Source organism: Zosterops lateralis (assembly GCF_965231275.1).
Source record: "Zosterops lateralis genome assembly, chromosome: 29".
NCBI classification, from domain to species: Eukaryota; Metazoa; Chordata; class Aves; order Passeriformes; family Zosteropidae; genus Zosterops; species Zosterops lateralis.
Window position 1 is genome coordinate 1319134 of NC_139789.1, and position 24357 is coordinate 1343490.

The 24357-nt window shown below is 53.1% G+C and overlaps 1 protein-coding gene across 2 annotated transcripts in view; it reads right to left on the minus strand.

Moving 5' to 3' along the window:
- Positions 1-4909: 4909 nt before the first annotated feature.
- The window catches only part of REXO1 (RNA exonuclease 1 homolog), a 43857-nt gene continuing 24409 nt past the window's right edge, over positions 4910-24357 (minus strand). For both annotated transcript variants that reach the window (XM_083879887.1, XM_083879888.1), the window contains 11 exons: positions 23688-23825; positions 22149-22272; positions 20963-21076; positions 18963-19100; positions 16747-16860; positions 16083-16156; positions 12557-12667; positions 12113-12228; positions 11785-11923; positions 8419-8539; positions 4910-7413 (listed from right to left, as the gene is read on the minus strand). In XM_083879887.1, the coding sequence (XP_083736013.1) occupies positions 7325-7413; positions 8419-8539; positions 11785-11923; positions 12113-12228; positions 12557-12667; positions 16083-16156; positions 16747-16860; positions 18963-19100; positions 20963-21076; positions 22149-22272; positions 23688-23825 (1278 nt within the window). In that variant the 3' untranslated portion in view covers positions 4910-7324. The remainder of the gene's footprint in view (positions 7414-8418; positions 8540-11784; positions 11924-12112; positions 12229-12556; positions 12668-16082; positions 16157-16746; positions 16861-18962; positions 19101-20962; positions 21077-22148; positions 22273-23687; positions 23826-24357) is intronic.

Consider the following 24357-nt stretch of genomic DNA (forward strand, 5'->3'; position numbering starts at 1 on the left):
CCCCGGGCAGGGGCACCTCCCACTCAGCCAGGGTGCTCCAGCCTCCTTCCCTCCCTCTCCCTGAGCCCATCACCTGCCTGTCGCTTCTGCGACCACCCCGCAGGGCTGGAGCAGCAGCCACAAGGGATTTCAGTGTCTCAGCCTTCACCTGCCGTGTCCTACCCGCGGCCCCCTCCCTTCCTGTCAACCCCTCAGCGAAGGTGGCACCGCAGGGAGGGCCCGTGGCCACTGGGCACAGCGGGTCCCCAAACCTCGGCGTGGCCCGGCTTTCCGGAGCACCGGGGCTGGGTTTGGAGGAAGGAAAGGGATTTCCACATCCCACCCCCGTGTCCCCCCCGCAGGCCACATAGGGGGTGGCTTTGGGCACCCGGGAACGAGAACGGTCGAGGTCACCCTGGCAACAGAGGCCAGTGAAGATGACATTTTCCCAATCAATCGCCCTCTGCAATTAGCTGACACCCCCTCCCTTCCCGTGTAATTAAGTGAGCGCCGGGAGGCCGGGGCAGAGGGTGTCCCTGGGGCGCCGCGGGGGCTGTCCTGGTGTGTCCCCTCCCCAGGCACCGCGGGGGCTGTCCTAGTTGTCCTCTCCCCAGGCACTGCAGGGGACTGTCCTGGCGTGTCCCCTCTCCGGGAGCTGTCCCCGGGCAGCCCCTGCGCTCACAGGAAGAGTTAAAGCTCCGAGCCAGGTTTTTCCCTCTCCTCGAGGACTGAGCAGATCCAGGTGCCCCGTTCCGAGAGGCTGAGCAGCTACAAAGCCCCATTTGTTTGGAGAAAACAATTAATAATAATATTAATATTAATAGTTTAGGAATGTTTCCTGTGGGACAAGGGTTGTTTCCCAGCCTGGGCACAGCCCCATGAGGATCACCAGGCTGACACCTCCTGGGCTCCCATTCGTGTCCCAAACTTTGGTCTGAAGGTGATGCCCAGAGTGAGTGATGCCCTCAGCACTCAGAACCTGCCTCCAACACCCAAAAACTCCCCTCACTCCCCTCCCAAAACCTGCACAATCAGTGGCTGCTGCCCTCCTTCCTGCTCCTTTCACCCTCCTCTTCCTCCTCCTCTGTCCCCAGCCACCCCAGAGCCACTCCAGGCCAGGGGACAGCTCTAGGGAGGGGACAAGGCCGGTCACTGGTGCTGACCCTGGCCCACCACCAGCCCCTGCTCCCCAGTCTGGCCAGTTCACCTCTCACTGGTGGCTGGAGGGTGCAGAAGGACCCCAGTCCCTGTGGTGTCACAGGTGTCACTCAGCTTGCCCTGCAGAGGGTTTAGGGCTGGCAACAGGGACCCCAGTGCCTGGGGAGCATCACAGCCCCCCCCTGCACTGCACTTTGGGGCACAGGGCCATCCCTGGTGGGGACAAAGGGCCATGGTGGGAGCACAGGGCCATCCCTGGTGGGGACAAAGGGCCATGGTGGGAGCACAGGGCCATCCCTGGTGGGGACAAAGGGCCATGGTGGGAGCACAGGGCCATCCCTGGTGGGGACAAAGGGCCATGGTGGGAGCACAGGGCCATCCCTGATGGGGACACAGGCATCCCATGCTGCCAGCCAGGACAATCCAAGGCACAGAGCAGTGACCGAGGTGCCCGGGCTCAGCACCACGGCCAAGGACCGTCCCTGGGACCAGCCAAGCAAAAGTCTGGAGCGAGGAGGAGAGTGGAGGCAGCAGGGGCTGCTGTGAGGTCCCTGTCCCCACCGGCTGTGGCTCACTGATGTCACCACATGAGGAGCTGTCCTGCCCGCACACACGGGAGGGACACACCCCCTGCCTCGGCCCCAGCACGCCCCGTCCTGGAGGGTCTGGACAAAATGTGGTAAAAAGCTCTTTAACGAGAGGATCGATGGCCGTGGTCACCTCTGACCTGTGCCAGGTGGCTCAGGGGCAGAGAGTGACACCCAGACACCCGTGGGTGTCCCTTGCTGGGGGGAAGTGCTGCAGGACAGGGCAGATCCTGTTGCACATCCTGGAGCATCTGCAGACGCGGGGCTGGGTGTGCTGAGCTTCCTGGTCTCGGCTGAAGGAGGGACATGACCCTGACACCCGATGGACCCCGGGCTGCCCAAAACCTCCCTCCCCCGGTGAGGGGGCAGCTTTGGGGCCGAGGCTGCTTTGATTCAGGTCTAGAATATCCCTCTATCCTTGGGAAGGAAAGGATGGGGGCAGGGGGCAGGGAAAGCCAGGCAGGGCACTCCTGCAGGGCTGGGACACTGACAGCGTTGTCAGGGACCCTGGGGGGCACTGGAGCCCTGAGAGCTCCCAGGACCAGACCAGCAGCACCAATTCACTGGTAGAGCTCAGACTGGGACAGGCCAGGGGCAGGTCCCATGGATATGGACACAGTGTGGAATTAGGGGCTGCACCCCAGTGATGAGGGGGCAAAGTGGGAAGATTTGTGATCCACCAACACCTCTGAGCTCGCGCTCTTGCCTTGCTGGGGTGAAAATGGAGCCTTGTCCCCAGCAAGCTGCTTCCTTTCATCTCCCAGGTTTCAGCTCAGAGGGTTTTGGGAAGGGGAAGGAATGAGGTTCTGGGGTTCTCTCTGCTCCTTTGCTTCCCCTGATTCAGCTGCAGCAGCTGAACACCAAGGTGGAGATGGGCAATGCCAAGCCCTGAAGCCACGCTCAGAGCCAGAGGCAAAGCCACCCAGAAGGGGCAAAGGCTTCAGAGAGCAAGAAAACCCCTTCTGTTGGGGATGCCCCGACTCTGGCAGTGCCCTGGGAGACAAGATCTTCCAGGGAAAACAGGCGGGACATATTCTGAACATGCTTCTGTGTCATCAAATCCCAGAGTGATTGGGTTGGGAAGGACCTTAAAGCCCATCCAGTTCCACCCCTGCCCTGGGCAGGGACACCTTCCACTGTCCCAGGGTGCTCCAAGCCCTGTCCAAGCTGGCTTTGTGTCCTGTCCCTCCACATGCCTGGGGCTGTGTGAATGCTTCTCCCTTGGGACCAGGGTTCCTATAATCCTAAAAATCCCACATGCCCCATCCTCGACCTGGAGGAGACTCAAAGGGTCCCTGTCACCCTCGAGGCTCCAAAAGAGCAAGAAAGCAAAATGCTTTTGTCACTACAGGGGTTCCCTGATGTTACCATGAGGTGACCTGCAAGGGGGGACATGGCAGGAGAAGAGGGACCCTCGGGCAGGGGGTGGGACCGGAGCACCCAGTGCCACAAAGGCCGGAGGATCTGTCTGAGAACACGTGCCAGGTGTGACTTTTACAGCCTCCGGAGCAGCCGCTGCCACCCCCGAGCCATCACCCCGCGCGTTAAATAAAACACATTGCCAGTGAGGTCATCTAATGGCCCATTATTTTTTTATTTGAACTTTTTACCTTCACCTCTTCCTCCGTGCTGAATCAGCTCCTTGGCTTGGCACTTTAATTCCTGCCCCATTTGGGAGATTGATACGGGCTCTGGGGGAGCCTGGGCAGGGCTGGGGGGATGTCGAGGCTCCATCCCGACTCCGGGATGAGGCAGGAGGAGCCAGGATGTGCCCGGCTATTGCCCGGGCACCCCTCGGGGTGTGCGGGGTTTGCACAGAGCGAGGGTCCGGCCACAGCCCTCCCTCCTCGTTCAGTCCAGGGAGCTGGGATTGGAGTTCTCTCCAAAAAGAGTGGTAGCGTTTTCATCCCTTTTCCTCTCTGCTCCTCGGCTCATCCAGGCGGGCAGGAGTGTTCTGGAGGAGCACCGAGAGCTGGGAGTGGGGCTGGGGGAGGCTGGGCAGTGCTGCAGAGCCACGCCGGGGGCACACGGAGGAATGAACAGCGGCTGTAAACTGAAGGGATCGAGGAATCACAGAATGGTTTGGATTGGGGAGCACCCGGGTTCTGAAAGGGCAGAAGGGGGATGAGCTGGGACCCCCCGGGGCTGGGACCCCCCTCAGCCAGTGCCCAGGAGGCACCGGTGTCACCCTGTGCCAGAGTGGTGGGGGCAGGGGGGACACACCTGAGGGGCCACGCCGGGATCCCACAGGGCCACCCCCAGCCCCAAGCAGCAGAACGGGATCTTGTCCCCACTGCTGTCACAGAATCCTGGAATGGTTTGGGCTGGAAGGGACCTTAAAGCCCATCTAGTGCTACCCCCTGCCATGGGCAGGGACACCTTCCACTGTCCGAGGCTGCTCCAAGCCCTGTCCAGCCTGGCCTTGGACACTGCCGGGGATCCAGGGGCAGCCACAGCTGCTCTGGGCACCCTGTGCCAGGGCCTCCCCACCCTCAGCCAATAATTCCTTCCTAATATCCCATCCAGCCCTGCCCTCTGACAGAGGAAGCCATTCCTTGTGTCCTGTCCCTCCATTCCTTGTCCCCAGTCCCTCTCCAGCTCTCCTGGAGCCCCTTTAGGCCCTGCAAGGGGCTCTGAGCTCTCCCTGGAGCCTTCTCTTCTCCAGGTGAAGACCCCCAGCTGTCCCAGCCTGTCCCCAGAGCAGAGGGGCTGCAGCCCTTGGAGCAGCTCTGTGGCCTCCTCTGGACTGGCTCCAGCAGCTCCACGTCCTCCTGATGTTGTTTCCAAGGGCTGGGGCAGCTCTGCAGGTGGGGTCTCACCTGAGTGGGGCAGAGGGGCAGAATCCCCCCCTCCCCTGCTGCCCACGCTGGGGGCTCAGCCCAGCACAGGGGGGTTTCTGGGGTCAGTGTCCATGGCCGGGGCAGGCTGAGCCTCTTACCCACCAACACCCCCAAGTCCTTCTCCCCAGGGCTGATCTCCATGAGTTCATCTCCCAGTCTGTGCTCATGGCTGGGATGTGCAGACCCATGAGCAGGACCTTGGATGTGTTAAACCCACTTCTCCAGCTTGGGGAAGGATCTCCTGGGAATCCTGCCCAGCCCCTCCCAGCTACAAGACGGCTCCAGCACCTCCCCTCCACAATCCATCTGCAGGCAGAACAGCCCCAGACTCAGGAATGTGCATCTAGTCAACACTCTTTTATTAAAAACAATTACAAAAAGTTACAGGTTACAATCATTCTGTACAACCCAACCAAACCTCTGGTGCCTGGGGAGGTGATGGCAGCCCTGGGCTGGCTCTGACCAAACTGATGCATGGCTGGATATGGTTCCACTTTCCCAGGGACACCCTTTGATACAGGCAACCCCCCCACACCCCCACCCCAAAAGCCTCAGTTTAGGGTGGACCATGGGGAAAGGGAGGGGAACTGATGGAGGTCTCTTGGCCTGGCAGGATTCCTGCCTGGAGGAATGTCCTGCCTGCTCCAGTCCCAGGAGGTGGGATCAAGCCAAACAGCTCCACAAGCAGGACACCAGCACACCGTATCCATGTTAGAATTCCCTGCCTTTTCCAGCTGTGGGACGGCTGGGAAGCAGGGGCTGCCTGTTGAGGAACAGGCAAGAGCCAGGTCTGAGACCTGACGTGGCTGCTCCAGGGACATTCCATCGTTGCAGCCAGGGGTGAAGATAAATGGGGGATAAACACTGAAAGAGGCAGAAGCAGGAGCAAACCTTCCCTCCCCAGCTGGGAAGCACTGCACTCTGTCTCTCCCACAGCCTGGGCAGGAACAGCACTGTTCCCCGCAGGCAGTGGGATGGGGATAGGCCAAGGTGTCCCAAGGCTGCTTGGGGTAGAAGCCCCAATGCAGGGAAGGAGCAGAGCTGGATGTGGAGCACTGGGGGAGCAGCAGGGAGCTGCATCCCCAAAACCTGGGGTAAGGAACAGGCTTCCAGAGAAAACACAGATGGGCTCAGCAGTAACAGGAGTCTTTACAGCCCCACTGCTCCTCGTGGCTCCCAGAGAGTCTGGCAGAGAAACCACCTCCCTGCCTTGGAGGGCAGCAGTGGAATGGGGAGAGTTCACCAGGCCCAGTGTGGGGCTGGAGCAGGACATCCCTGTCCTGGAACACAGCCCAGCCCACGCTCCTGCCCAAAGGTGGGGCAGCTCAGCAGGACATCCAGGGGACATACAGCTGTCCCCAGACCCTGAGCCCTGCAGGGGTACAAAGGAGTGAACAGGACCTGGCTCTGACATGAACCAAACCCCAGCAGCTCCTCTGCCCCACTGCCCCCAGACTGACACAGCCAGCCCATGCCAGGGACATAGCAGCCTCCAAGGGACACAATTCCAGTGCTGCCAGGGAAGGTGAGGGGTCACTGCTCTGGGAACATGGTGAAGGTGCTCCCTGACCCCAGATGAGAGACCCAGTCCATGGGGATTGTTCCCCTCAGCTCTGCTGTCCCCAGACAGCAGCAGGGTCTGGGCAAGGGGACCCACCAGTGCCATCCAGTCTGCCTGGGCTCTTCCCCAGTTACCCCAGTGACAGTCACATCCAGCAGCTGCTTCTGTCCAGGTGCCAGACACACAGCTGGCTCCTCTGCTCTCTGCAGAACTCCCGACATGTAAACGAGTTGAAATGAAGGATTTTTCCCTATTGCTTTTGCCTGTACCAAGTCCCTGCATCAGGGACAGGCTGGTGGGGAGTCCTGCACACTGTTGAGGCCACCCTTAGGTGAAACTTTACCTGCACACCTCAAAATCCCTGTTCCCTGAACACAAGCTCACTGGGGCCCTGGTGGAAGCTGAGGGTCAGGGAAGGACTGCTTGTCCTCCCCTGCAGTGATGAGATGCAGGTTCTCCCTGACTCTGGGAGCTGTTTGTCCCTGTCCTGCCACGTGGCTCCCTGAGGTCTGGGCAAGCTGTGACACCCATGGTTTCCCCCTTTGCACTGACTGCAGAACCAGGTGCCAGCCAGTGCTCAGCAAGGAGATCACCTGGGGCACAGCAGGTGGCAATTCCCAGATCCCACCTCATTCCTCTCCCTCAGCTGTCAGAGCCAGCCTCTCTTCTGCAGCTCCACAGTGCGATTGCACCAGGACCTCTTCCCAACTGCTTGATCCTCAGCTCTTGCTTCCCAACCAGCTACACAATCCATACACAGCTTCCTGCCCAACCTTCTTCCATCTCTCCCCTCTCCAAACTCTGCTTTGGAGTACAGAGGCAATTTAAGTTACATTTTGAATTAAAAAAAACGTAAACGATCTACCTTTAACTGAACGAGAAAGATCTTTCTGCACATCTCCAACCTACCTCTAACAAGCTTCTCCTAGGAACCAAGAAGTTCTGGTTGTGCTACTCAAAACCACCTTGCCAGGCCCACAAGGCAGTGCTTGGACCACAGAGAATCCCTCAGGTGGAGTCTGAGGATCCAAGAGCCACCACCTGGACAGGGGGATTGCAGGTGTGAGTCCAGGAATCCTGCTGGGATGGCTGGGGAGCAGGAACATGCTGCTGGCACAGGGAGATAGAGTGGCTGTGGGCATTTATTGCACTGCTTCTTCACAGAGGTGCAGGAGAACAGCAGAGAGACAACGCACAGGTCATCGCTTCACTTTCGCATCCTCCTTGATCTTCCACACCATCAGCTCCATGCAGGCTCGGGCGTCCTCGCTGGAGTCATGTCCTTCCACTGGGGACAAAAACACAGGTGTGGCAGTGACCTCTCTGCTGCAGGGGCTGCGTGTTCAGCACAGCACAGCACAGAGAGCTTCCCCAGGCAGAGCCAGCTGCCCCCTGTCCCCTGCAGCCACAGCCACAGCCAGGAGCACCCTGAGCCACAGCCGGGGATTTAAAGAATTCAACAGAATAGTTTGTGTTTTATGGTTCATTCAAGCCCATCCAGTGCCACCCCTGCCATGGTCAGGGACACCTTCCACTGTCCGAGGCTGCTCCAAGCCCCATCCAACCTGGCCTTAGACACTGCCAGGGATCCAAGGGCAGCCACAACTGCTCTGGGCACCCTGTGCCAGGGCCTCCCCACCCTCACAGCCAACAATTCCTTCCCAATATCCCATCTAACTCTGCCTTCTGGCAGTGGAAGCCATGCCCCCTTGTCCTGTCCCTCCGTCCCTTATCGAAAGTCCCTCTCCAGCTCTCTTGGATCCCCTTTAGGCACTGGAACGAGCTTTAAGGAGTCCCCAAAGCCTTCTCTTCTCCAGGCTGAACGTTCCCAACTTTAACATGTATTTTTTTCCACTAAACCCACACTTTTCTGCTGGGCTTCAGCCTGACACTATCAGCTATGGAACAGCTAAGAGCTTCCCCAGCAGTGTTTGCAATGTGCTCAGGGAAGACAGGAGGGAACAGGCCCCACTTCCAACACAAGGATCCATCTCAGCTGGCCAGAGAGAGAAAGGAGGGCAGGATCTGGCCTTGGCAGAGCCACCCTCAGCCTTCCCACACCACTTCCTTTGTCCCAGCACAGGAAGGGAAGCAGGGAGAGCTCTGCCCTCAGAACAGGGGTCACACTGAAACGAGCTGTGGCTGAAGCTTCTTATGCCAGCACATTCCCAGCTACCACACACATGCAGGGGAAAAAACACCAGGAGCAAGAGGATGGGCCTGGGGAGAGCAGAGGAAGGCAGGGCTGAGGAGACCACATCCAGGAGGAAGTGGGGATCCTCAGAGGTCTCACCGTTGTCCTGGATGATGCGTTTGAGGTAGTCGGCCATCAGTGTGCGCAGGGCGCGCTTGTAGGGCAGCCCCAGGCGGTGCGGGAACACGATGGCTGTGTCCACCACAGTGCCATGGATCAGCTGAGGGAGGGAGCACAGCAACAGGGTTATTTCACCACTCCCACAGGGACAGGCACTCCTTGGGATCAGCCATGCTCCCGGTCACCTCTGGGGCTCTGTGCAATGCTCTCAGCAGCTTCCCACCCAACCAGTCTGGCAGGAGGCTCTGGCTGGATCCAGGATGACTCCCCTTGCAGGGTGTGCACACAGGATTCCCACTGCTTGGCCACACGCCTGTCCTAGAGCCCTGAAACCTCACATGCAGGGCAGCAGAGGTTTGGGGCTGATCCAGTTTGTGTAACTCAAGCAGAACAGGCCAATCCTTAATCCCTTAGCCTGGAGAAGCTGGAATAGTTCTGGAGTCTTTCACAATTAAAAACTGAAGAACCAGTGACTGCACAAAGCCTATGTGTGAGTTGTAGCAACCTTTCAACTGCTTCTCAAGATGAAGCAGCTCAGTCTAGTGAGTGGCATCCCTGCCCATGGCAGAGGATTGGAACTGGGTAATCTTCATGGTCCCCTCCAACCAAACCATTCTGGGATCCTAAGATGGGGACAGAAGTGGGCAGGATGCGCACAGCAAAGCAGGATGTACATCACACTGGGGCTACAGAACAGGCCTGGCCTTCAGGGTGCAAACCAACCCCAAATCCTCCCATCCACCAGCAGTGACTCAACAGGAAGTTTATAACCAGCACCAGCTCAGCAAGGATGGAATGGGACAAGGAAATTCTATCACTGAATCATATCAGAGAGTGTTTTGAGTTGGGACCTTAAAGAGCTTCTACTCCATCCCCTGCCACAGGCAGGGACACCTTCCACTGTCCCAGGCTGCTCCAAACCCATCCAGCCTGGCCTTGGACACTTCCAGGGTTTCAGGGGCAGCCACAGCTGCTCTGGGCATCCTGTGCCAGGGCCTCCCCATCCTCACAGCCAACAATTCCTTCCCAATATCCCATCTAGCCCTGTCCTCTGGCAGAGGAAGCCATTCCCTGTGTCCTGTCCCTCCATCTCTCGTCCCCAGTCCCTCTCCAGCTCTCCTGGAGCCCCTTTAGGCCCTGCAAGGGGCTCTGAGCTCTCCCTGGAGCCTTCTCTTCTCCAGGTGAGCACCCCAGCTCTCCCAGCCTGGCTCCAGAGCAGGGGGGCTCCAGCCCTCTAATCCAACACCTCAGCTATGAATTGTCACCACGCTGGAGGAACTGAGGATGCTGAACAGGTCCAAGTGCTCCCTGGCCTGCACCAAGGAGCCTGGGGACAGCCAGAAGGTCCCACCTGACGAAGTCCATAATCATACGGCAGGCTGGCTTGTTTTAATACTGATTTCTTCCTCTCAGGCTAAGACAAGATTAATCCTTTGCTGTCATGAGCTGCATTCAGTGGGAACTATAGGAATGTGGATGAAGGCAATCCCATATCCTGAGCATAAGAGTGAAGTGCAGGGCCTAAGAGATAAACCTGAGTCCTGTCCCACCACAGATGATTCTGACAGGACCCTGATAATCCCTCTCCTCTCTGCCTCCAGGCACCAGCTCATGTTGCAGGACAGCCCATAATTCCATCACTAACAGCTCCACAACTGCCCCAGAACAGCTGCACTTTAACAGAAACAACCTGCTCCAATCCTCGGAGTATAAAACTGCCAACATTATGGATAATCTCCCCTGGACTGCACTCAGCTCTGGCACCCTCCCAGACACAGTGGTAATTACTTATGTAGATCAGGAAGACTGAGTAAACAGGATAATAAAGCTTTAAATAAAACCTGAAATGTCATCAGCACTTGGAACTTGCCACAGCCATTAGTGAGATATGGCTTTACTGCCACAGCCCTCGGCCATTCTGCTGTGACACCCCACGGCTCTGCTGGATTGCTCTGGGCTCCTTCTCTTGGCAGCAGCTGTGGTGCTAAGAGAAAATCAAGCCTCTAAGAGGCCAAGGCAGTCATCTCAAGCTGATCTAACTGGAAATAATGTTTTTCTGATTATGATGAAGCCTCTCCAAGGCTGGGATAAAGGGTGCCACAGAAAGGTAAACTGTTTTACAGGCATTAAAAGCTCCTGCTTCCAACCCAGCGCTGGGAGCTGGCAGCCACAGAGGCTTCAGCAGGAGAGCTGTGGGACAGAGAACAGCTGAGGGAAGTTCTGGCATGTGAGCACAAAGACTTGGCTCCTGCCTGCCACATGCTCTCCTGGTGATCCAGGACAAAGCCCTGGGGCCTCAGTGCAGGACATGCTCCCTGGCAGGACAGCAGAGGTGGCTGAGGGATGGGCACACCGGGCTGAGGAGGTCCAGGCAGGAGACAGGACAGGTAAAAGGTCAAAATAACTTCATTGAAGTTAACTCCACAATTCCTAGAAAAGCTGGCACAGAACAGAGAACACATCTGACAGGGGTGAGAGGCAAATGATTTGGGATCAGTCATAGAATCATGGAACTGTTTGGGTTGGAAGAGACCTTAGAGACCATCTAGTTCCACCTTCCACTAGACCAGGGTACTCAGAGCCCTGTCCAGCTCTGTCACCCTGGGCAGCAGCAGCTACTAAAAGTTCAGGTGGACACCATGTGTGACACACATGATCCCAATCCCTTGCACTTCCACCACAACCAGCTTTGCACAGGCTCAGAGACTGGACAATCCATGGAATCCTGGAATGCCTTGAGTGGGAAGGGACCCACAAGGATCACTGAGTCCCACTCCTGTCCCTGCACAGACACCCCAACAATCCCACCCTGGGCATCCCCGAGAGCGTTGTCCAAACGCTCCTGCAGCTCTGGCAGCCTTGGGGCTGGGACCATTCCCTGGGGAGCCTGGGCAGTGCCCCAGCAGCCTCGGGGGGAAGAACCTTTCCCTGAGCTCCATCCCAAGCCCTGACACAGCTCCAGCCATTCCTGGGCTCCTGTCCCTGGTCAAACCATGAGAGTGAAAAGATGAATAACTGCCCCTCCTCTTCCCCCACGAGGATGTTGAAGACTACAATGAGTCTCCCCCTCAGTCTTCTCTAGGCTGAACAAACCAAGTACCCTCAGCTGCTCCTCATGAGGCCTCTCCAGACCCTTCCCCATCCTCACAGCTCCTCTGGACAGTCTCTAATGGGTGCATGGCTTTTTTATATTGTGCTGCCCAAAACTGCACACAGGACCTGAGGTGAGGCCATCCCACTACTGGTTCTTGAAAACAAGCAGTTCCTAAATTTGAAGGAGACACCTAACACCCCCCAGGGTGGGAAAGCACCACAGGAAGATGTGAAGGCAAGAGCCCAAGTCACCTTTAGTGCAAATAAGTCACTTTCCAAGCTGTGCCCAATCAATATGGTGTCTGCACTGAACATGTTCAGCAGGACAGCTTGGACATCGCGCAGGGTGATGCTCGTGTTCTCCAGGTCCTCTTCTGTCACACCTGAGAATCTGCAGAGCAACAGGACACAGGTGGGGGTCCTTCACTTGAAGAAACACCTCAAAGCACCAAACCCCTCAGCCCCTAGGGAGTGGTGGTCAGTGGAGTTTCAACAAGTGCTCCCAGCCACACCAAGCTCCTGAGAGAGCACAAAGCTCTGTCCCAGGGGAGACCATTTTCACCTGGTGTCACAGCCTCACCTGGTGTTGTAATCCACCACCTTGGAGTCTGGCTTGACAAAGGTGTCGTACACCACTTTCAGCTCTGAGTTGATCACAGTTACTCTCGTCAGCTCCAGTCCTTGCTTAGTGTAGCACTGCAAGGAACAGGGCAGATGTGATGAGAGGCACAGGCCAGCCACAGTGTGGGATCTGTGGAACCACTCGCCCAAGTGCTGCAGCTCCCAAAATGCAGCACATCTGGTGCAGCAAGGCCAGGCAGCAGCACTGCCCAGCGTGGGCCAGTCAGAGCCTGCCAGGGCTGCACAGCCCTCAAATCAAACACACCAATCAATAAGAGCTCATTTACACCTCCAGCACCAATATTCAGAAAAGAGAAAATGAGGTCAGGAAACAGCTTCCCTTCAGCCACTTGTGTCACACCTCAGCCAGTCCCAAAAAGCTTTGTTTTGGCTTTGGACCCACCATTTCACAGTCTAAGGCGTAGATCCCAGGGTAACCATCAGTTGTGGGCAGCTTCTCAAAAGTCTTCACAAAGCCATCCAGGCTCTCCTTGCGCCCATCGTGCACATGTTGCTGAAAGGAAAAGACAGGGACAGTTGGTGATGATGAGAACAAGAAGCCAAAGAGCCCACTCCAACAAACCTCCACTTGAACAGAAGTGGGGTTTTAATAATTTCTTAATGAGGAATAAGTTTTGCCTACAGTGAGCCTAAGAAGTTCACAACCACAACAAACACAGCCATGGGCAGCCCTAATTCCAATGGCAGATCAGGGCTGGTGGCATCATACTGACAGCACATGGAGGAGCAGGACAGGATGTGTCTGGGGAGAAGGAGCTTTCAATCTGGAGCAGAATTAGTCAGGAAGGGTCACATAGAGGCCTGACATGGATGTAACTCCAGCTCTTGGTTCCTGTGGCCAAGACAAGCCCAGGTGCAGGATCCTATCCCCAGACACTCCTGTGTGAGCACGAGCACCATGTGCATGTGACAGCAGACACTCAGCTCCAGAGTGTGTCTGTGTGTGCACCCACTCATAGCCACTGCATTCCACACCCAGCCAGCCCACACTAACAGGATCTCCAGCCCACCAGCACTTGAGGCATTAAAGGACATTTCCAAGCACTCTGCACTGTTCCCAGCTAAAGCTCCAGGGTCAACAAGATCCAGCAGGAAAACTCAGGGAGTGATTTCACAAGTGGCTTAAGCCAGTGCATGACTGAGCTGCTGTTGCAACACAGGTACTTCCACACTCCTCCCAGCACAGATCCCACTGGTTATTCTGAAACCTTCCTGGCAGCAGAGGTTCTAAGCAGGATGAAGTTTAAAGGGGAAGCAGGAACAGGTGACTGAGGGCATGGCAGGGCTGTGACTGCCCTTTAGCCTGCTGACATGGTTTTAGGTAAAACCAACCTGCACCACACCCAGAGGTGATGCTCTCCCTCTCTTATTTCCCAGTGGAGTTGTTTGTTGTGTTGAAGTTTTGTCTGTCCCTAAATTTTCATGTATTTTTTTGTGCACAATCACAGCAGCCTGGGCACAGCCTCCTTTGCAATGCTCAAAACTGTGGAATCACTGAATCCTTAAAGTTGGAAATTACTTCCAAGTTCAAGTCAATCCAGTAGCTCTGCCATGGTCACCATTAAACCACGTCTCCAAGTGCCACATCCACGTGTTTTTTGAACACTTCCAGAGATGGTGACTCCACCACTGCCCTGGGAAGCCCCTTCCAAAGCTTTACAACCCCTTCTGTGAAGAAATTTTCTGTAATACCCAACCTAAATCTCCCCTGGCACAGCCTCAGGCCATTCCCTCTCCTCCTGTCTGTTTCCTAGAAGCAGGGCCTGACCCCCCTGGCTGTCCCCTCCTGTCAGGGAGTTGTGCAGAGTCAGAAGGACCCCCTGAGCCTCCTTTTCTCCAGGCTTTTCTCCCCCAGTTCCCTCAGTTGTTCCTGGTGCTCCAGCTCCTTCCCCAGCTCTTTTCCCTTCTCTGGACACACTTCAGCCCCTTAATGTCCTTCTTGTCATGAGAGACCCAAAACAGCTCCCAGTATCTGAGGTGGGGTCTCAGCAGCGCCCAGCACGGTACAGGACTTCCCACAGGTCTCACCCTACAAATAATGAAACTGTTCTTGTTTGTCTCAGGATAAAAGGCCGAAGAGATGAGGAACTGAGGTACTTGTAAAGCTGACATGTGTAGGCAGAGAGGAAACCAAAGCAGGATTTGCATATTTTCCTGCACAGGTCACTATTGCAGGTGCAGCCAGAGCACAGGAACTGCATCATTTGAAGTTAATGAGGCAGCTGGGCCAACACTGAGGCCAATCTCTCCCTGTATTCACAGCCAGCACTGCTCAAAGGCCTCATGGATCACTGCTTCCCAGGTGCAAGGGGCCACCCTTGTCCACTCTGCATGGACCCTGTTCTGCTGAGGGAACGGGGTGAGCAGCTCAGCAGCCAGGAGACGGCAAACACCTCTCCCTCACAGCTTCAGCCCCTCCCTCCCTGTGTAGTACAACAGAACTGAGCAGTGAAGTGAAAAAAAAAAAACCCCAACCCTAATAGATATTTTTCTCCATCTGTTCTGAAACTGTCCATTCCTCCTGGCTGGGAGGAGGGCAGGGAAGTTGCTCCTGTTTTTGAGAGCTGAGGAAGCAGCAGCCTCAGGTATCACAAAGAGCCACTCGAGGCTCCCTGGAGCAGCACAGCTCCTTCCTGCCACCTCCTGCCTCCCTGCCTAACTGCAGCAAACCCAGGCAAGGACGCCCCTGTGCTTGGACAGACACACACGAGCTTTTCCAACCAGCTCCAGGTCCAAATACTGAGAATGGTGTCTTATTACAAATATTTTCTGCTTTCAAAGCCCTTCTCCAAAACTGAAGGATTCTGTACTCCCCAATATCCCAAAACTCCCCTGTGTTCTGATGCTGAGCAGGCTGGGAATCCAAATCTTCCAAAGGGTGCTGTGGAAACTGGGGGCTTATAAAAAAGAGGAAGAGGGACTTTTTATACTGGTATGGAATGACAGGACAAGGGGGAATGGCTTCCCACTGCCAGGGGGCAGGGACAGATGGGATATTGGGAAGGAATTCTTGGCTGTGAGGGTGAGGAGGCCCTGGCACAGGTTACCTAGAGAAGCTGATTTTTATGTGCAAGGCAGGCTTTTATGGTGCCCAGAAAACATTTCCAATTGTAACAAAACTTGAATTTTGCCCAGAATTCACATTCTACCTCTAGCTTTTGGTTCTCCCCTGTGTGGCAGCTGCCAAATATAAAAATGCCACTAAAACAAGTGACAAGGAGTGTGCCCAGAGAGCTGAGGGAAAAGCACAAGACAGCCTGGGGATGCCAGGCTGGGACACCAATTCTCCTGCTAAGGAAAGGAAAAAGCACCTGTGCAAAGGTACCCCAAACAGTGCTCTGCTCTATCAAACTCCACGTCTGAGTAGGTTCTTAATTCTTTTTTTTTAGTACTGGGCTCCCTCAAAAGAAGTTTTGTGATATTTTGGAGTTACAAAGGCTCCTTGGGAAGGTTCCTCCTCTCATTACCAAGGATAACAAACAGAAAACTTGTAAGAAAAGATTTGTCCACCAGGAGAAAGTTACCTTAGCATGGGAATCTGGAAAGGAAAAGATGAGAAAAAGGGTTTGGCACATTATTGCCAAGGCTCTGAGACTGCTCCTTAAAAGGAAATCCCTTATTTTTCATTTTTTCTGTGATTCACTAAAGAACATGAACTTTTCTATGTCCCTCAAGTAGATGAGCTGGGCAATTCATGATAAATGAACCCAACTCACTCCAGACAGCTGAGTGTCAAATACTGGATTTTTCTACCATTGCAGAGCAAAAAATTTAAGCTGCACTTGTTTCATCCCCTTAAGGGAAGCCACTGTTCTTCTAAAGGCTTAAGCAAGGATTTCCCAGCCACTACCACTGTGAGCAGAGTACAAATGTCACTGAGAATAAAAAGGTGTTGTTCCATCACTTACTTTAGCAACCTGGCAGCCTGGTGACCCCACAGCTCCGGAGCAGCAGCTGTAGTGAGTTTCCCACCCACCTGGCACTGAAAGAGCAAGAGATGAAGGGTCAAGGAGAAGAGTCTTGTTAACAAGAGACCTGAACTTCAGCTTTCACGTGCAGATCCCCTGGATGACCACAACAATAAGGTGTCAAACACAGAGGGAAAATAACTGTGGATTCACAGGCAGCATTCTAAAGAGTTTAAGTCTCTGGTACTCAGCCAGACAAACTCCAGAAGCCACTTGGATGCTCTGATGGAAAACCAGAGCAGAGCTCAAACTAGGTTAGTGCCTTGCTGCAAATGAATTCAACCAAGATCAGTGAACTCTCCTGGGAGTGAGAACTTCTAGTGCTCCCAGTCAGCCTTTTAAAAGGCTGATTTTTTTCAAAAAGCACCGAAAGGTTTTTTTCCTTTACTTTTCCAAACAAAGCACCTCTGCTGCAGCTCCAGTGTCACATTTTGGGGACCACCAAGCCCAGCAGCTCTTTGTGAGGCCATGTCAGTGACAGGCACAGGAACTGTCACCACCTGGGAGCATGACAAGCCCCAAAATCAAGCTCAAACCTGAGAAGACTGTGTGTTTGAAGCTGGAGCACAGCCAGCACGGGCCAATGCCCCTGGCAGGGCTGTACCTCTCTGCTTGCGCAGCCGCCCCCAGTGATGGACACACTCCTCCTTGCGGATACAGCTCCCCGAGGCTGAGACCATGTACTCGGTGCCACAGCGACAGCAGATCCTGCACGAGGCTTGGGGACAGGAGACAAACAACAGCCACGTCACTGGAAACCCCTCACCTGCTTAACCTGGCCAAAGCAAAGTAAATCACAATCACTCAAGCCCCAAATGCTGTGAAATGACGTTTTCTGATAAAAACTATTCCAAATGTTGTTCCAAACTTCTATAAATGCACAGCAACCCCTCTGAAATCTGCCCCCCAAACACTTCCCAGAGGCAAACACAAAGACTCTCCAGTGGCTTTGGTCCACATCAGCGGCCCCCCAGTTCCATCAAGGTTTGCTGCATTGCTTCTCCATGCACAGCAAATTACGTTGGAGTCTAACACAGTTATTTTAAGAAGCAGGATAAATAAGTCATTTTTTGAACACCAGAGCTAATGAAGCCTGGTTTCCAGGGGATCTGTGCCTTGTCACTTCCAAATGACATTTTAGCTCTTCCAGGGCACAGATTTTCTGTCAGGACTTTCCAGCAGCTAAACCCAGGAACACTTAGGGCAGGGTCTGGCCCAGCAAGGGGGCAGTCTGCATCTGCTCCCTCCTACCACCTCTGCTTTTACTGCCCAAAATTTGGGGAAGAGTGATGCAAAAGGCACTGTGAAGGAGCTAACATTCTTCTAACCTCCATGCAATTCCATGAGTTTTGGTGTGAGCATTAAAGCTGTTAGCACATCACCAGCCCTGTGGCACAGAGCAAGCAATGGCTTAAGTTAAACAAGGAGAAATTCAAAGATCCTGGCAACATCTGCAGGAAACTACAGGAATAAAACCTGGAACGTGAGCTCAGGATCCTATAAAGGAGCTGGCTGGTTCCCTGGGAAAAAGGGCCCTCACAAATACAGCACTCAACTGTTAATGCACGAGAGCTTTTGCCCAGGTTGCTTCAGCAACCACAGGACAAATGTAGGCACAAGGTGTTAACATGGATGAGCACTTAACACACTTTAGTGAGGCCTCTCTATACAGATGCTCAGGGGAGCGTGGCAAAGCACCTCAAAAGAAATCCCCAGTATGGATTTATCCCTGCTGCAGCACAGTCTGCTTTAGTCAGGGGCAGAGGAGCAGAAATCTTGCCATGAGTTCAGAAAATTCAGAGGAGGACCCCATCCTGTCCTGAGGAAACCTGTGGGATCATGGCTAGGTTGGGTGCAGCTTGGAGCAACCCAGTCTGGTGGAAGGTGTTCCAGGGGGTGGAATGAGATGGGCTTTAAAGTCCCTTCCAATCCAAACTATTTTGTGATTTTATGATTATTTTGTCCAGCTGCAAAAAGGGCTCTGGGGAACTATTTGGCCCAGCAGTGCCACAAGATCAAACAGAAAACTGCAATCCAGAACAGAACAGCACTGCAAAGCCAGCCTGGCCCACTGTCAGTTCTTATCCCACTATAACAGCAGCTCTCAAAGACAGAGACAGAAAAAAAATTCTTCCCCTGGGAGAAGGGAGAGGGGAGGGTCACCAAGTACAGAACAGGAGCCTCTTTCCAACCTGCTCAGTTGCTGTTCTTTGGCAGCACAGAATCATGGAATTGCTAAGGTTGGAAAAGATCTTTAATATCAAGTCCAACCATCAGCACCACCACCATGGTAACCACTAAACTATGTCTCCAGGTGCCACATTCACACGTTTTTTTAACATTTATGGGGATGACGACTCCCCCACTGCCCTGGGCAGGCTGTTCAATGCTTCACAATCTTTTCCATGAAGAAATTTTCCCTTATATCCAATCTAAACCTCCCCTGGTGTGACTTGAGGCCATTTCCTTTCATCTTGACACCTGTTACCTGGGAATTAGAAATTAGAAACCTCTTTCAGCCCCACAGACTATAAACTCTGGGTCAAAAATAGCATTCTCAGGATGTGAAAACTGAAGAAACTCCCTATTACTCTGACATTACTATGCACTACAGTGCAATATATGATGTTTGAATTGACTTGGAAATCCTATGCAGAGCACCAGGGATTCCTCCATGCAGGAATGCAGCAGAATTCTGCAGCCACACTCCCCGTCACAACAGGAGCAAAGGCTCCACCCTGAGACCTTTACACAACCAGAACAGGTAACTCCAGCTGTATCCAGCAAATCCTGCAGAAGGAAAGAGGCAGCAGAGCTTACAGTCAATCACTTTCTTCTCCTCTGCAGTGAAGAGCACGGCCCGTCCGGCCTTCTCGGGGTGCGGCATTGGGTACCCATTCTCCTTGAGCTGCTCCTCAGTCATCAGGTACTCCTTGAGGCGCCGGTACAGGGCAGCTCCTGCACACAAACACAGTGCTGAGCTCTCCTCACCAAAGCACTGCCTGCTTCTCTGCCTTCACCCAGTCTCCTGCCTTGATAAACTGCCCCCACTATTCTGAACTTGCTTCCACTGCCTCAGCTCAGGATGGGCAGGGGAATAGGTGTCAGGTGGTAATTTTTAAAATCTGGTCATTAGTGCATGAGGTGATTTTTGAACCCCTTGAACAAGTCTGGAAAGCACATCTGGAACAGAATTCTTCCAAAAGGCCCATCTTCAGCCTTGCTGTTACTGATAGAATCAACACAATTTGGGTTGCAAGGGACCTTGGAGCTCATCCCATTCCCACCCTCTGCCATGGGCAGGGACACCTTCCACTCTCCCAGGCTGCTCCAAGCCCTGTCCAGCCTGGCCTTGGACACTGCCAGGGATCCAGGGGCAGCCACAGCTGCTCTGGGCACCCTGTGCCAGGGCCTCTCCACCCTCACAGCCAACAATTCCTTCCCAATATCCCATCCGGCCCTGCCCTCTGGCAGTGGAAAGCCATTCCCTCTTGTCCTGTCACTAAATGTGAGACTTCTCCCATTTTAAAGTTTAAATGCAACAGCTGATAATTGGTAACACAGCCCTCAAATACCTCTCAAAGGCCACCCACAGCTCCCTAAAAACTTCATTATCAGAAGTTTCTTCCTGCTACTGATTTCAGGCTGCTCGTTTCATTTCACAGAATAATTATAACTTCTTGCACTCTGCTCAATATCTCCTTTAGCTGCTGCGTTAAACCCTTCCAATATTCCTGGGTGCCCTTTGATGTTGCTTAGCTGAGCTATACTGGCCCTTTTAAGCTTTCTCAATGTCAATTCCTTCTGCTCCATGGCCTCCCTGGCTCTTCTCTGATCTCCTCCACAATTTCCCTACATCTCTTGGCAACCAAAATACCCATAACTGATTTGAGCCCACATGAAAAATGCTTGTGGCACAACCCTTTGGCTACGATACGACCTTACTGTGACATTGGTGAAAGTGAAACTGAGCCCTGCAGAGATGGAGATTTTTAAGTTTGCCTTTTAATCTGACAGGCACATTGTAAAGAATTGCTTCAGGGCAAGAAAGTTTAAGTAAAATAATGCCCAAAGCACAAGAGGCAGTCCTGAATGGTTATTGATGCTCCATCAAAGCCAGCCAGGCTGCAGCAGTGACCTCACAGCCCCAGTGAGGATGGAAGGAGGGCACTGGTCAGTGGTGTCACCATCCCCCAAGGGACTCTGTAGCTCCGTGATGCAGCCAGGTAATAACTCCTAACAGAGAAATCCCAGCAGGTCATAAAATCCTGGAATGTCCTGAGTGGGAAGGGACCCTCGGGGATCATTGATCCAACCCCTGTTCCTGTTGAGATCCAGCCTCAACAATCCCACACTGAGTGTGTTGTCCAAATGCTCCTGCAGCTCTGGCAGCCTTGGGGCTGGGACCATTCCCTGGGGAGCCTGGACAGTGCCCCAGCAGCCTCACGGGGAAGAACCTTTCCCTGAGCTCCATCCCAAGCCCTGACACAGCTCCAGCCCTTCCTGGGCTCCTGTCCCTGTCCCAGAGCAGAGCTCAGCCCCTGCCCCTCCGCCTCCCCTCGGGAGGAGCTGCAGCCCCCGAGGAGCCTCCCCTCAGTCTCCTCTGCTCCAGCTGAATGGGCCAAGTGCCATCAGCCTCTCCTCAGAGCCTTCCCCAGCTCTATGTCCCTCCTTTGGACACTCTCCAACAGCTTTGGATCCTTCTGACAGTGTGGTGTCCCAAGTGCCCCCACAACTCAAAGTGAATGCAACAGCCTGATTCTGTGTCACATCTGAGCTCCACCCTCACAAGTGACAGCCCAGCAGGAGCGGGGTCTGACCTGTCAGATCCTCGGCTCTCAGGCTCCCTGAGCGGTTCAGAGTAAAGCTGGTCTTGGCAGCAAGCTTCCCTCCCAGCACAGCTTCATGGGACACCACCTTCTTGTTACTTGTCTCTGCAAGAAGGAAACAGCACAGGGGGACAGAGATCAGGTACCCAGTGGGTGACTTCAGTCCTAGTTTGCGACACTACACATGGGCAAGAGGACGGCTGTGTTTACCCTCTTGAACTCTTGTTCTGCTCCAGAAATGGATTCTTTGTGCCACATACTGGCCCAGAATTTCCATCTCAGCACCACAGAGAGTTTTCCGTTCACACTATCAGCCCACAAAAATTTTAAGGGCAGCAAGGATATTTTTACAGTTCTGCTAGAAACTTGCAGCTCTCCCTGCTCACTCTGCACAGCAAGCCCTCCAACTAACCAAAAGCAAGAGAGGAGCCAGCACAGAAACAACTTGACCCCTTCATGTGCTGTGTGAGGGCATCACCCAGCCCCAGGAAGCAGCTTTGATTCTGGGGCCCTGCAGACCAACCTCCCACGCAGGATCTTTCAACTTCTTTCAGAAAGGAGCTTCAGAGCTCTAGAATATGCTCAGCACATCAGATAATGGCAGAGAGGGGCTTTTTACTAATCATTAACTGGCAGCCCTCTCCTAAAGGCCAGCCTCCAAGTTCAGCTGCTCTGCCTAATGGCCAGGAACGTAATGAAGACAGAGGGGAAGAAAAGGGAAGAGACCAGAGGAAAAAAAATCACAAGAACAGCACAAATTGATTGTTTAATGTACCCTCTCGAGAGCCAATAATGAAATGTCTTAACCCTCTTCGTTTCTCTCTTGAAGCTTAATGTGTGTAACAGATTTCTGTGGTGATGGACGAGTCTATCACTTTGAAGGCATCATGTGAAAGTTACTCCATTAGCAGGGCTTTTCATTTGAAAGAACTTGTGCTAAAAAAAACCCAGATCCATGTGGCATTATCTCCATTTAGGCTGAGAAAGCCAACAAAGCATTGCAGGACCTGCCTCTTGAAGGCCCATTAAAGCTTGCCAGGCTATAAAAAGCTAAACTGGAGCTGTTTGCCTTTCAGCATAATGCTGCTGAGAAATGGGTTCTGCCTTTTCAAACAAGTTTCTGTCTGTGGTGTGTAATCCCAGCAGGGCTCCAGCTGTTAAACTGCAAGGTACCTACTGTTGGTGCTGGCCGGGGAGTTGGGCACGAGGCTGCGCAGCTTCTTCAGGGTGTTCACGGCCACGTTCAGGTAGATGTTGCGGCTGGTGCTGCGCTCATAGGCCACCTTCTCCTCTGCCAGGGCCTGCCAACAGCACAACTCATCACCACACACTCTCTTCCCACTGTTCACAGAACCCCAAAATGGTTTGGGTTGGGAGGAACCTCAAAGATCACTTTTTTCCACCTTCCACTCTCCCAGGTTGTTCCAAGCCACATCCAACCTAGCCTTGAACCCTTCTAGGGATGAGGCAGCCACAGTTTCCATTGCTTTTGGAGAAAAAAATGTTTGGTTCTTAAAATTCTGATTCCAAGTAGGACTACAAAAAAAAAAAAGTTGCCTGACAAGGAATTGAGTAATAAAGTGGAACATGGCACCAATATGTACTGGTGTGGGGTCTTGCTCAGGTAAGTAAGAGGAAAAAAAAAGTAATTTTATTTTAAACAAAGTGCTGGAAAAAGCACTTTCATGTGAAACTTTCCCAAAGAGATTAATAAAAATTTCCTAATTAGCAAAAAAAAAAAATTTCTTCAAACTTTAACATATTTAAAATTGTTTAATGTATTTAAATCATCCCTTCTCTTTGCCCTAACATAAAATCTGCTCCCACCTTGGATTAAGTATTCCAGAGCTGCTCTTGCTCCCAGGAAGATCTAACCTTGCCATTGTTTTCATCAAGTAATTCTTGATTCTTGTTCTTGGAACTGCCTGGGAAAGGCTCTTTTCCCACTTTAGTGCAGTGCAAGATCTGAACTGGTAAGAAAAGGAGGTTTAGCAAATGGTGACTCCTTGGATGCAACAGGAGGTTGGAAAGGTGGAATCCCACAAAAGAAATCCTCGTGGTGCCTGCTTTGTTTTGGAATACAACACACAATGTCCCACATTTATCCAACCAATGGCCAAGGTTTTCCAATAAAATATATTACCTTCTCAACTCTGCTTTGGGAAATCCTCCTATGCTGTCCTACTGCTAGAAAGCTCCTTAAAAGTCTCCTAAAAAGGCTTCAGAAGCAGCAAGGAACCAATGCCCAACCAATTACATCTATCCCAAATACTTCCCTGTGCTCAATACTTTGATTCCAGGTGGTGTTTCTGGCTGCACCCGAGCAAAAGGTCTTCGACTACAATGCACATTCCTCTGCATTCCTCTCTTGGAGTTATTAAAGGGATCAGGCAAGCTTTTCAAACGAAGGGAAAGATGGGATTTCCTACTGGATACCCCCACTGGAATGACACTTTCTGTTGCCCAGTCTGGTAATATTTAATGCCAGTTTCCTCAACTGAACTGTTTGTGGATAGTGGTGTTTTCATGGAATCAGGGAATGGTGTGGCTTGGAAGGGACCTTAAAGATCATCTAGTTCCTACCCCCAAGTTTCGGCAAGCATAAATCCAGTCCAGTTTTCTGGATTTGCTACCATTTTAGAAGGTCTTGGGCAAGGCAGAGGATGTCATTCCCCGCTGCAAACTTTATTCCTGAGAAGCAGAGATCTGTACAGACCTTGTCGAAGGCTTCCTGAGAGGAGGAGCAGAATTTCAGGCACTCATCAATGAAGAGATTGAGATACCTCTGACGAATGTTGGTTGGGACTTTAGCTCCAAATTCTGTGGGAATAACAGGCCTCTGTAAAGTGGTGCTCTGGAGGTGAGACAGAGAAAGAGGCTGGTCAAGCTCTAGAAGGTTGCTCTGAGGCTCTCCCTCTTCCTGTTATTAATCAAGGGGTGATTTCCTTTTTGAAAATCTGCCCAAAGCCAAACTTAACACGCAGCACTTTTGGTACTAAAAATACCACTTGAGGCTTCACCACCTTCAGTGCTATAACTCCTTTAGAAAACAGCTGTATTTCACTCTGAAGTCAGCCAGGAGCCAAGGACTCCAGTGGCATTAGTCACACACAGGCGTTCCAGAGCAGGGAATGCTGACAGTTCCAGTGAGAAATCCAAGGTTAGGATGGCACCAAGCACCACAGGCTGAACTGGAGCCATGAACACACAACACCAGTTATGGCCACCATAGACAGCTTTGGTTCTCTGGCTGTGAAGAGGGAACAGGAGGCCCCTCCTGCCAGTCACTTAACCCATCCCACTTCCTGGGGCATTCCTGCAAATTGACTGCAGTGGGAGTTTTCTTCCTTTTTTAATGCCAATTATGATGTTCCTAAAAGGATTTA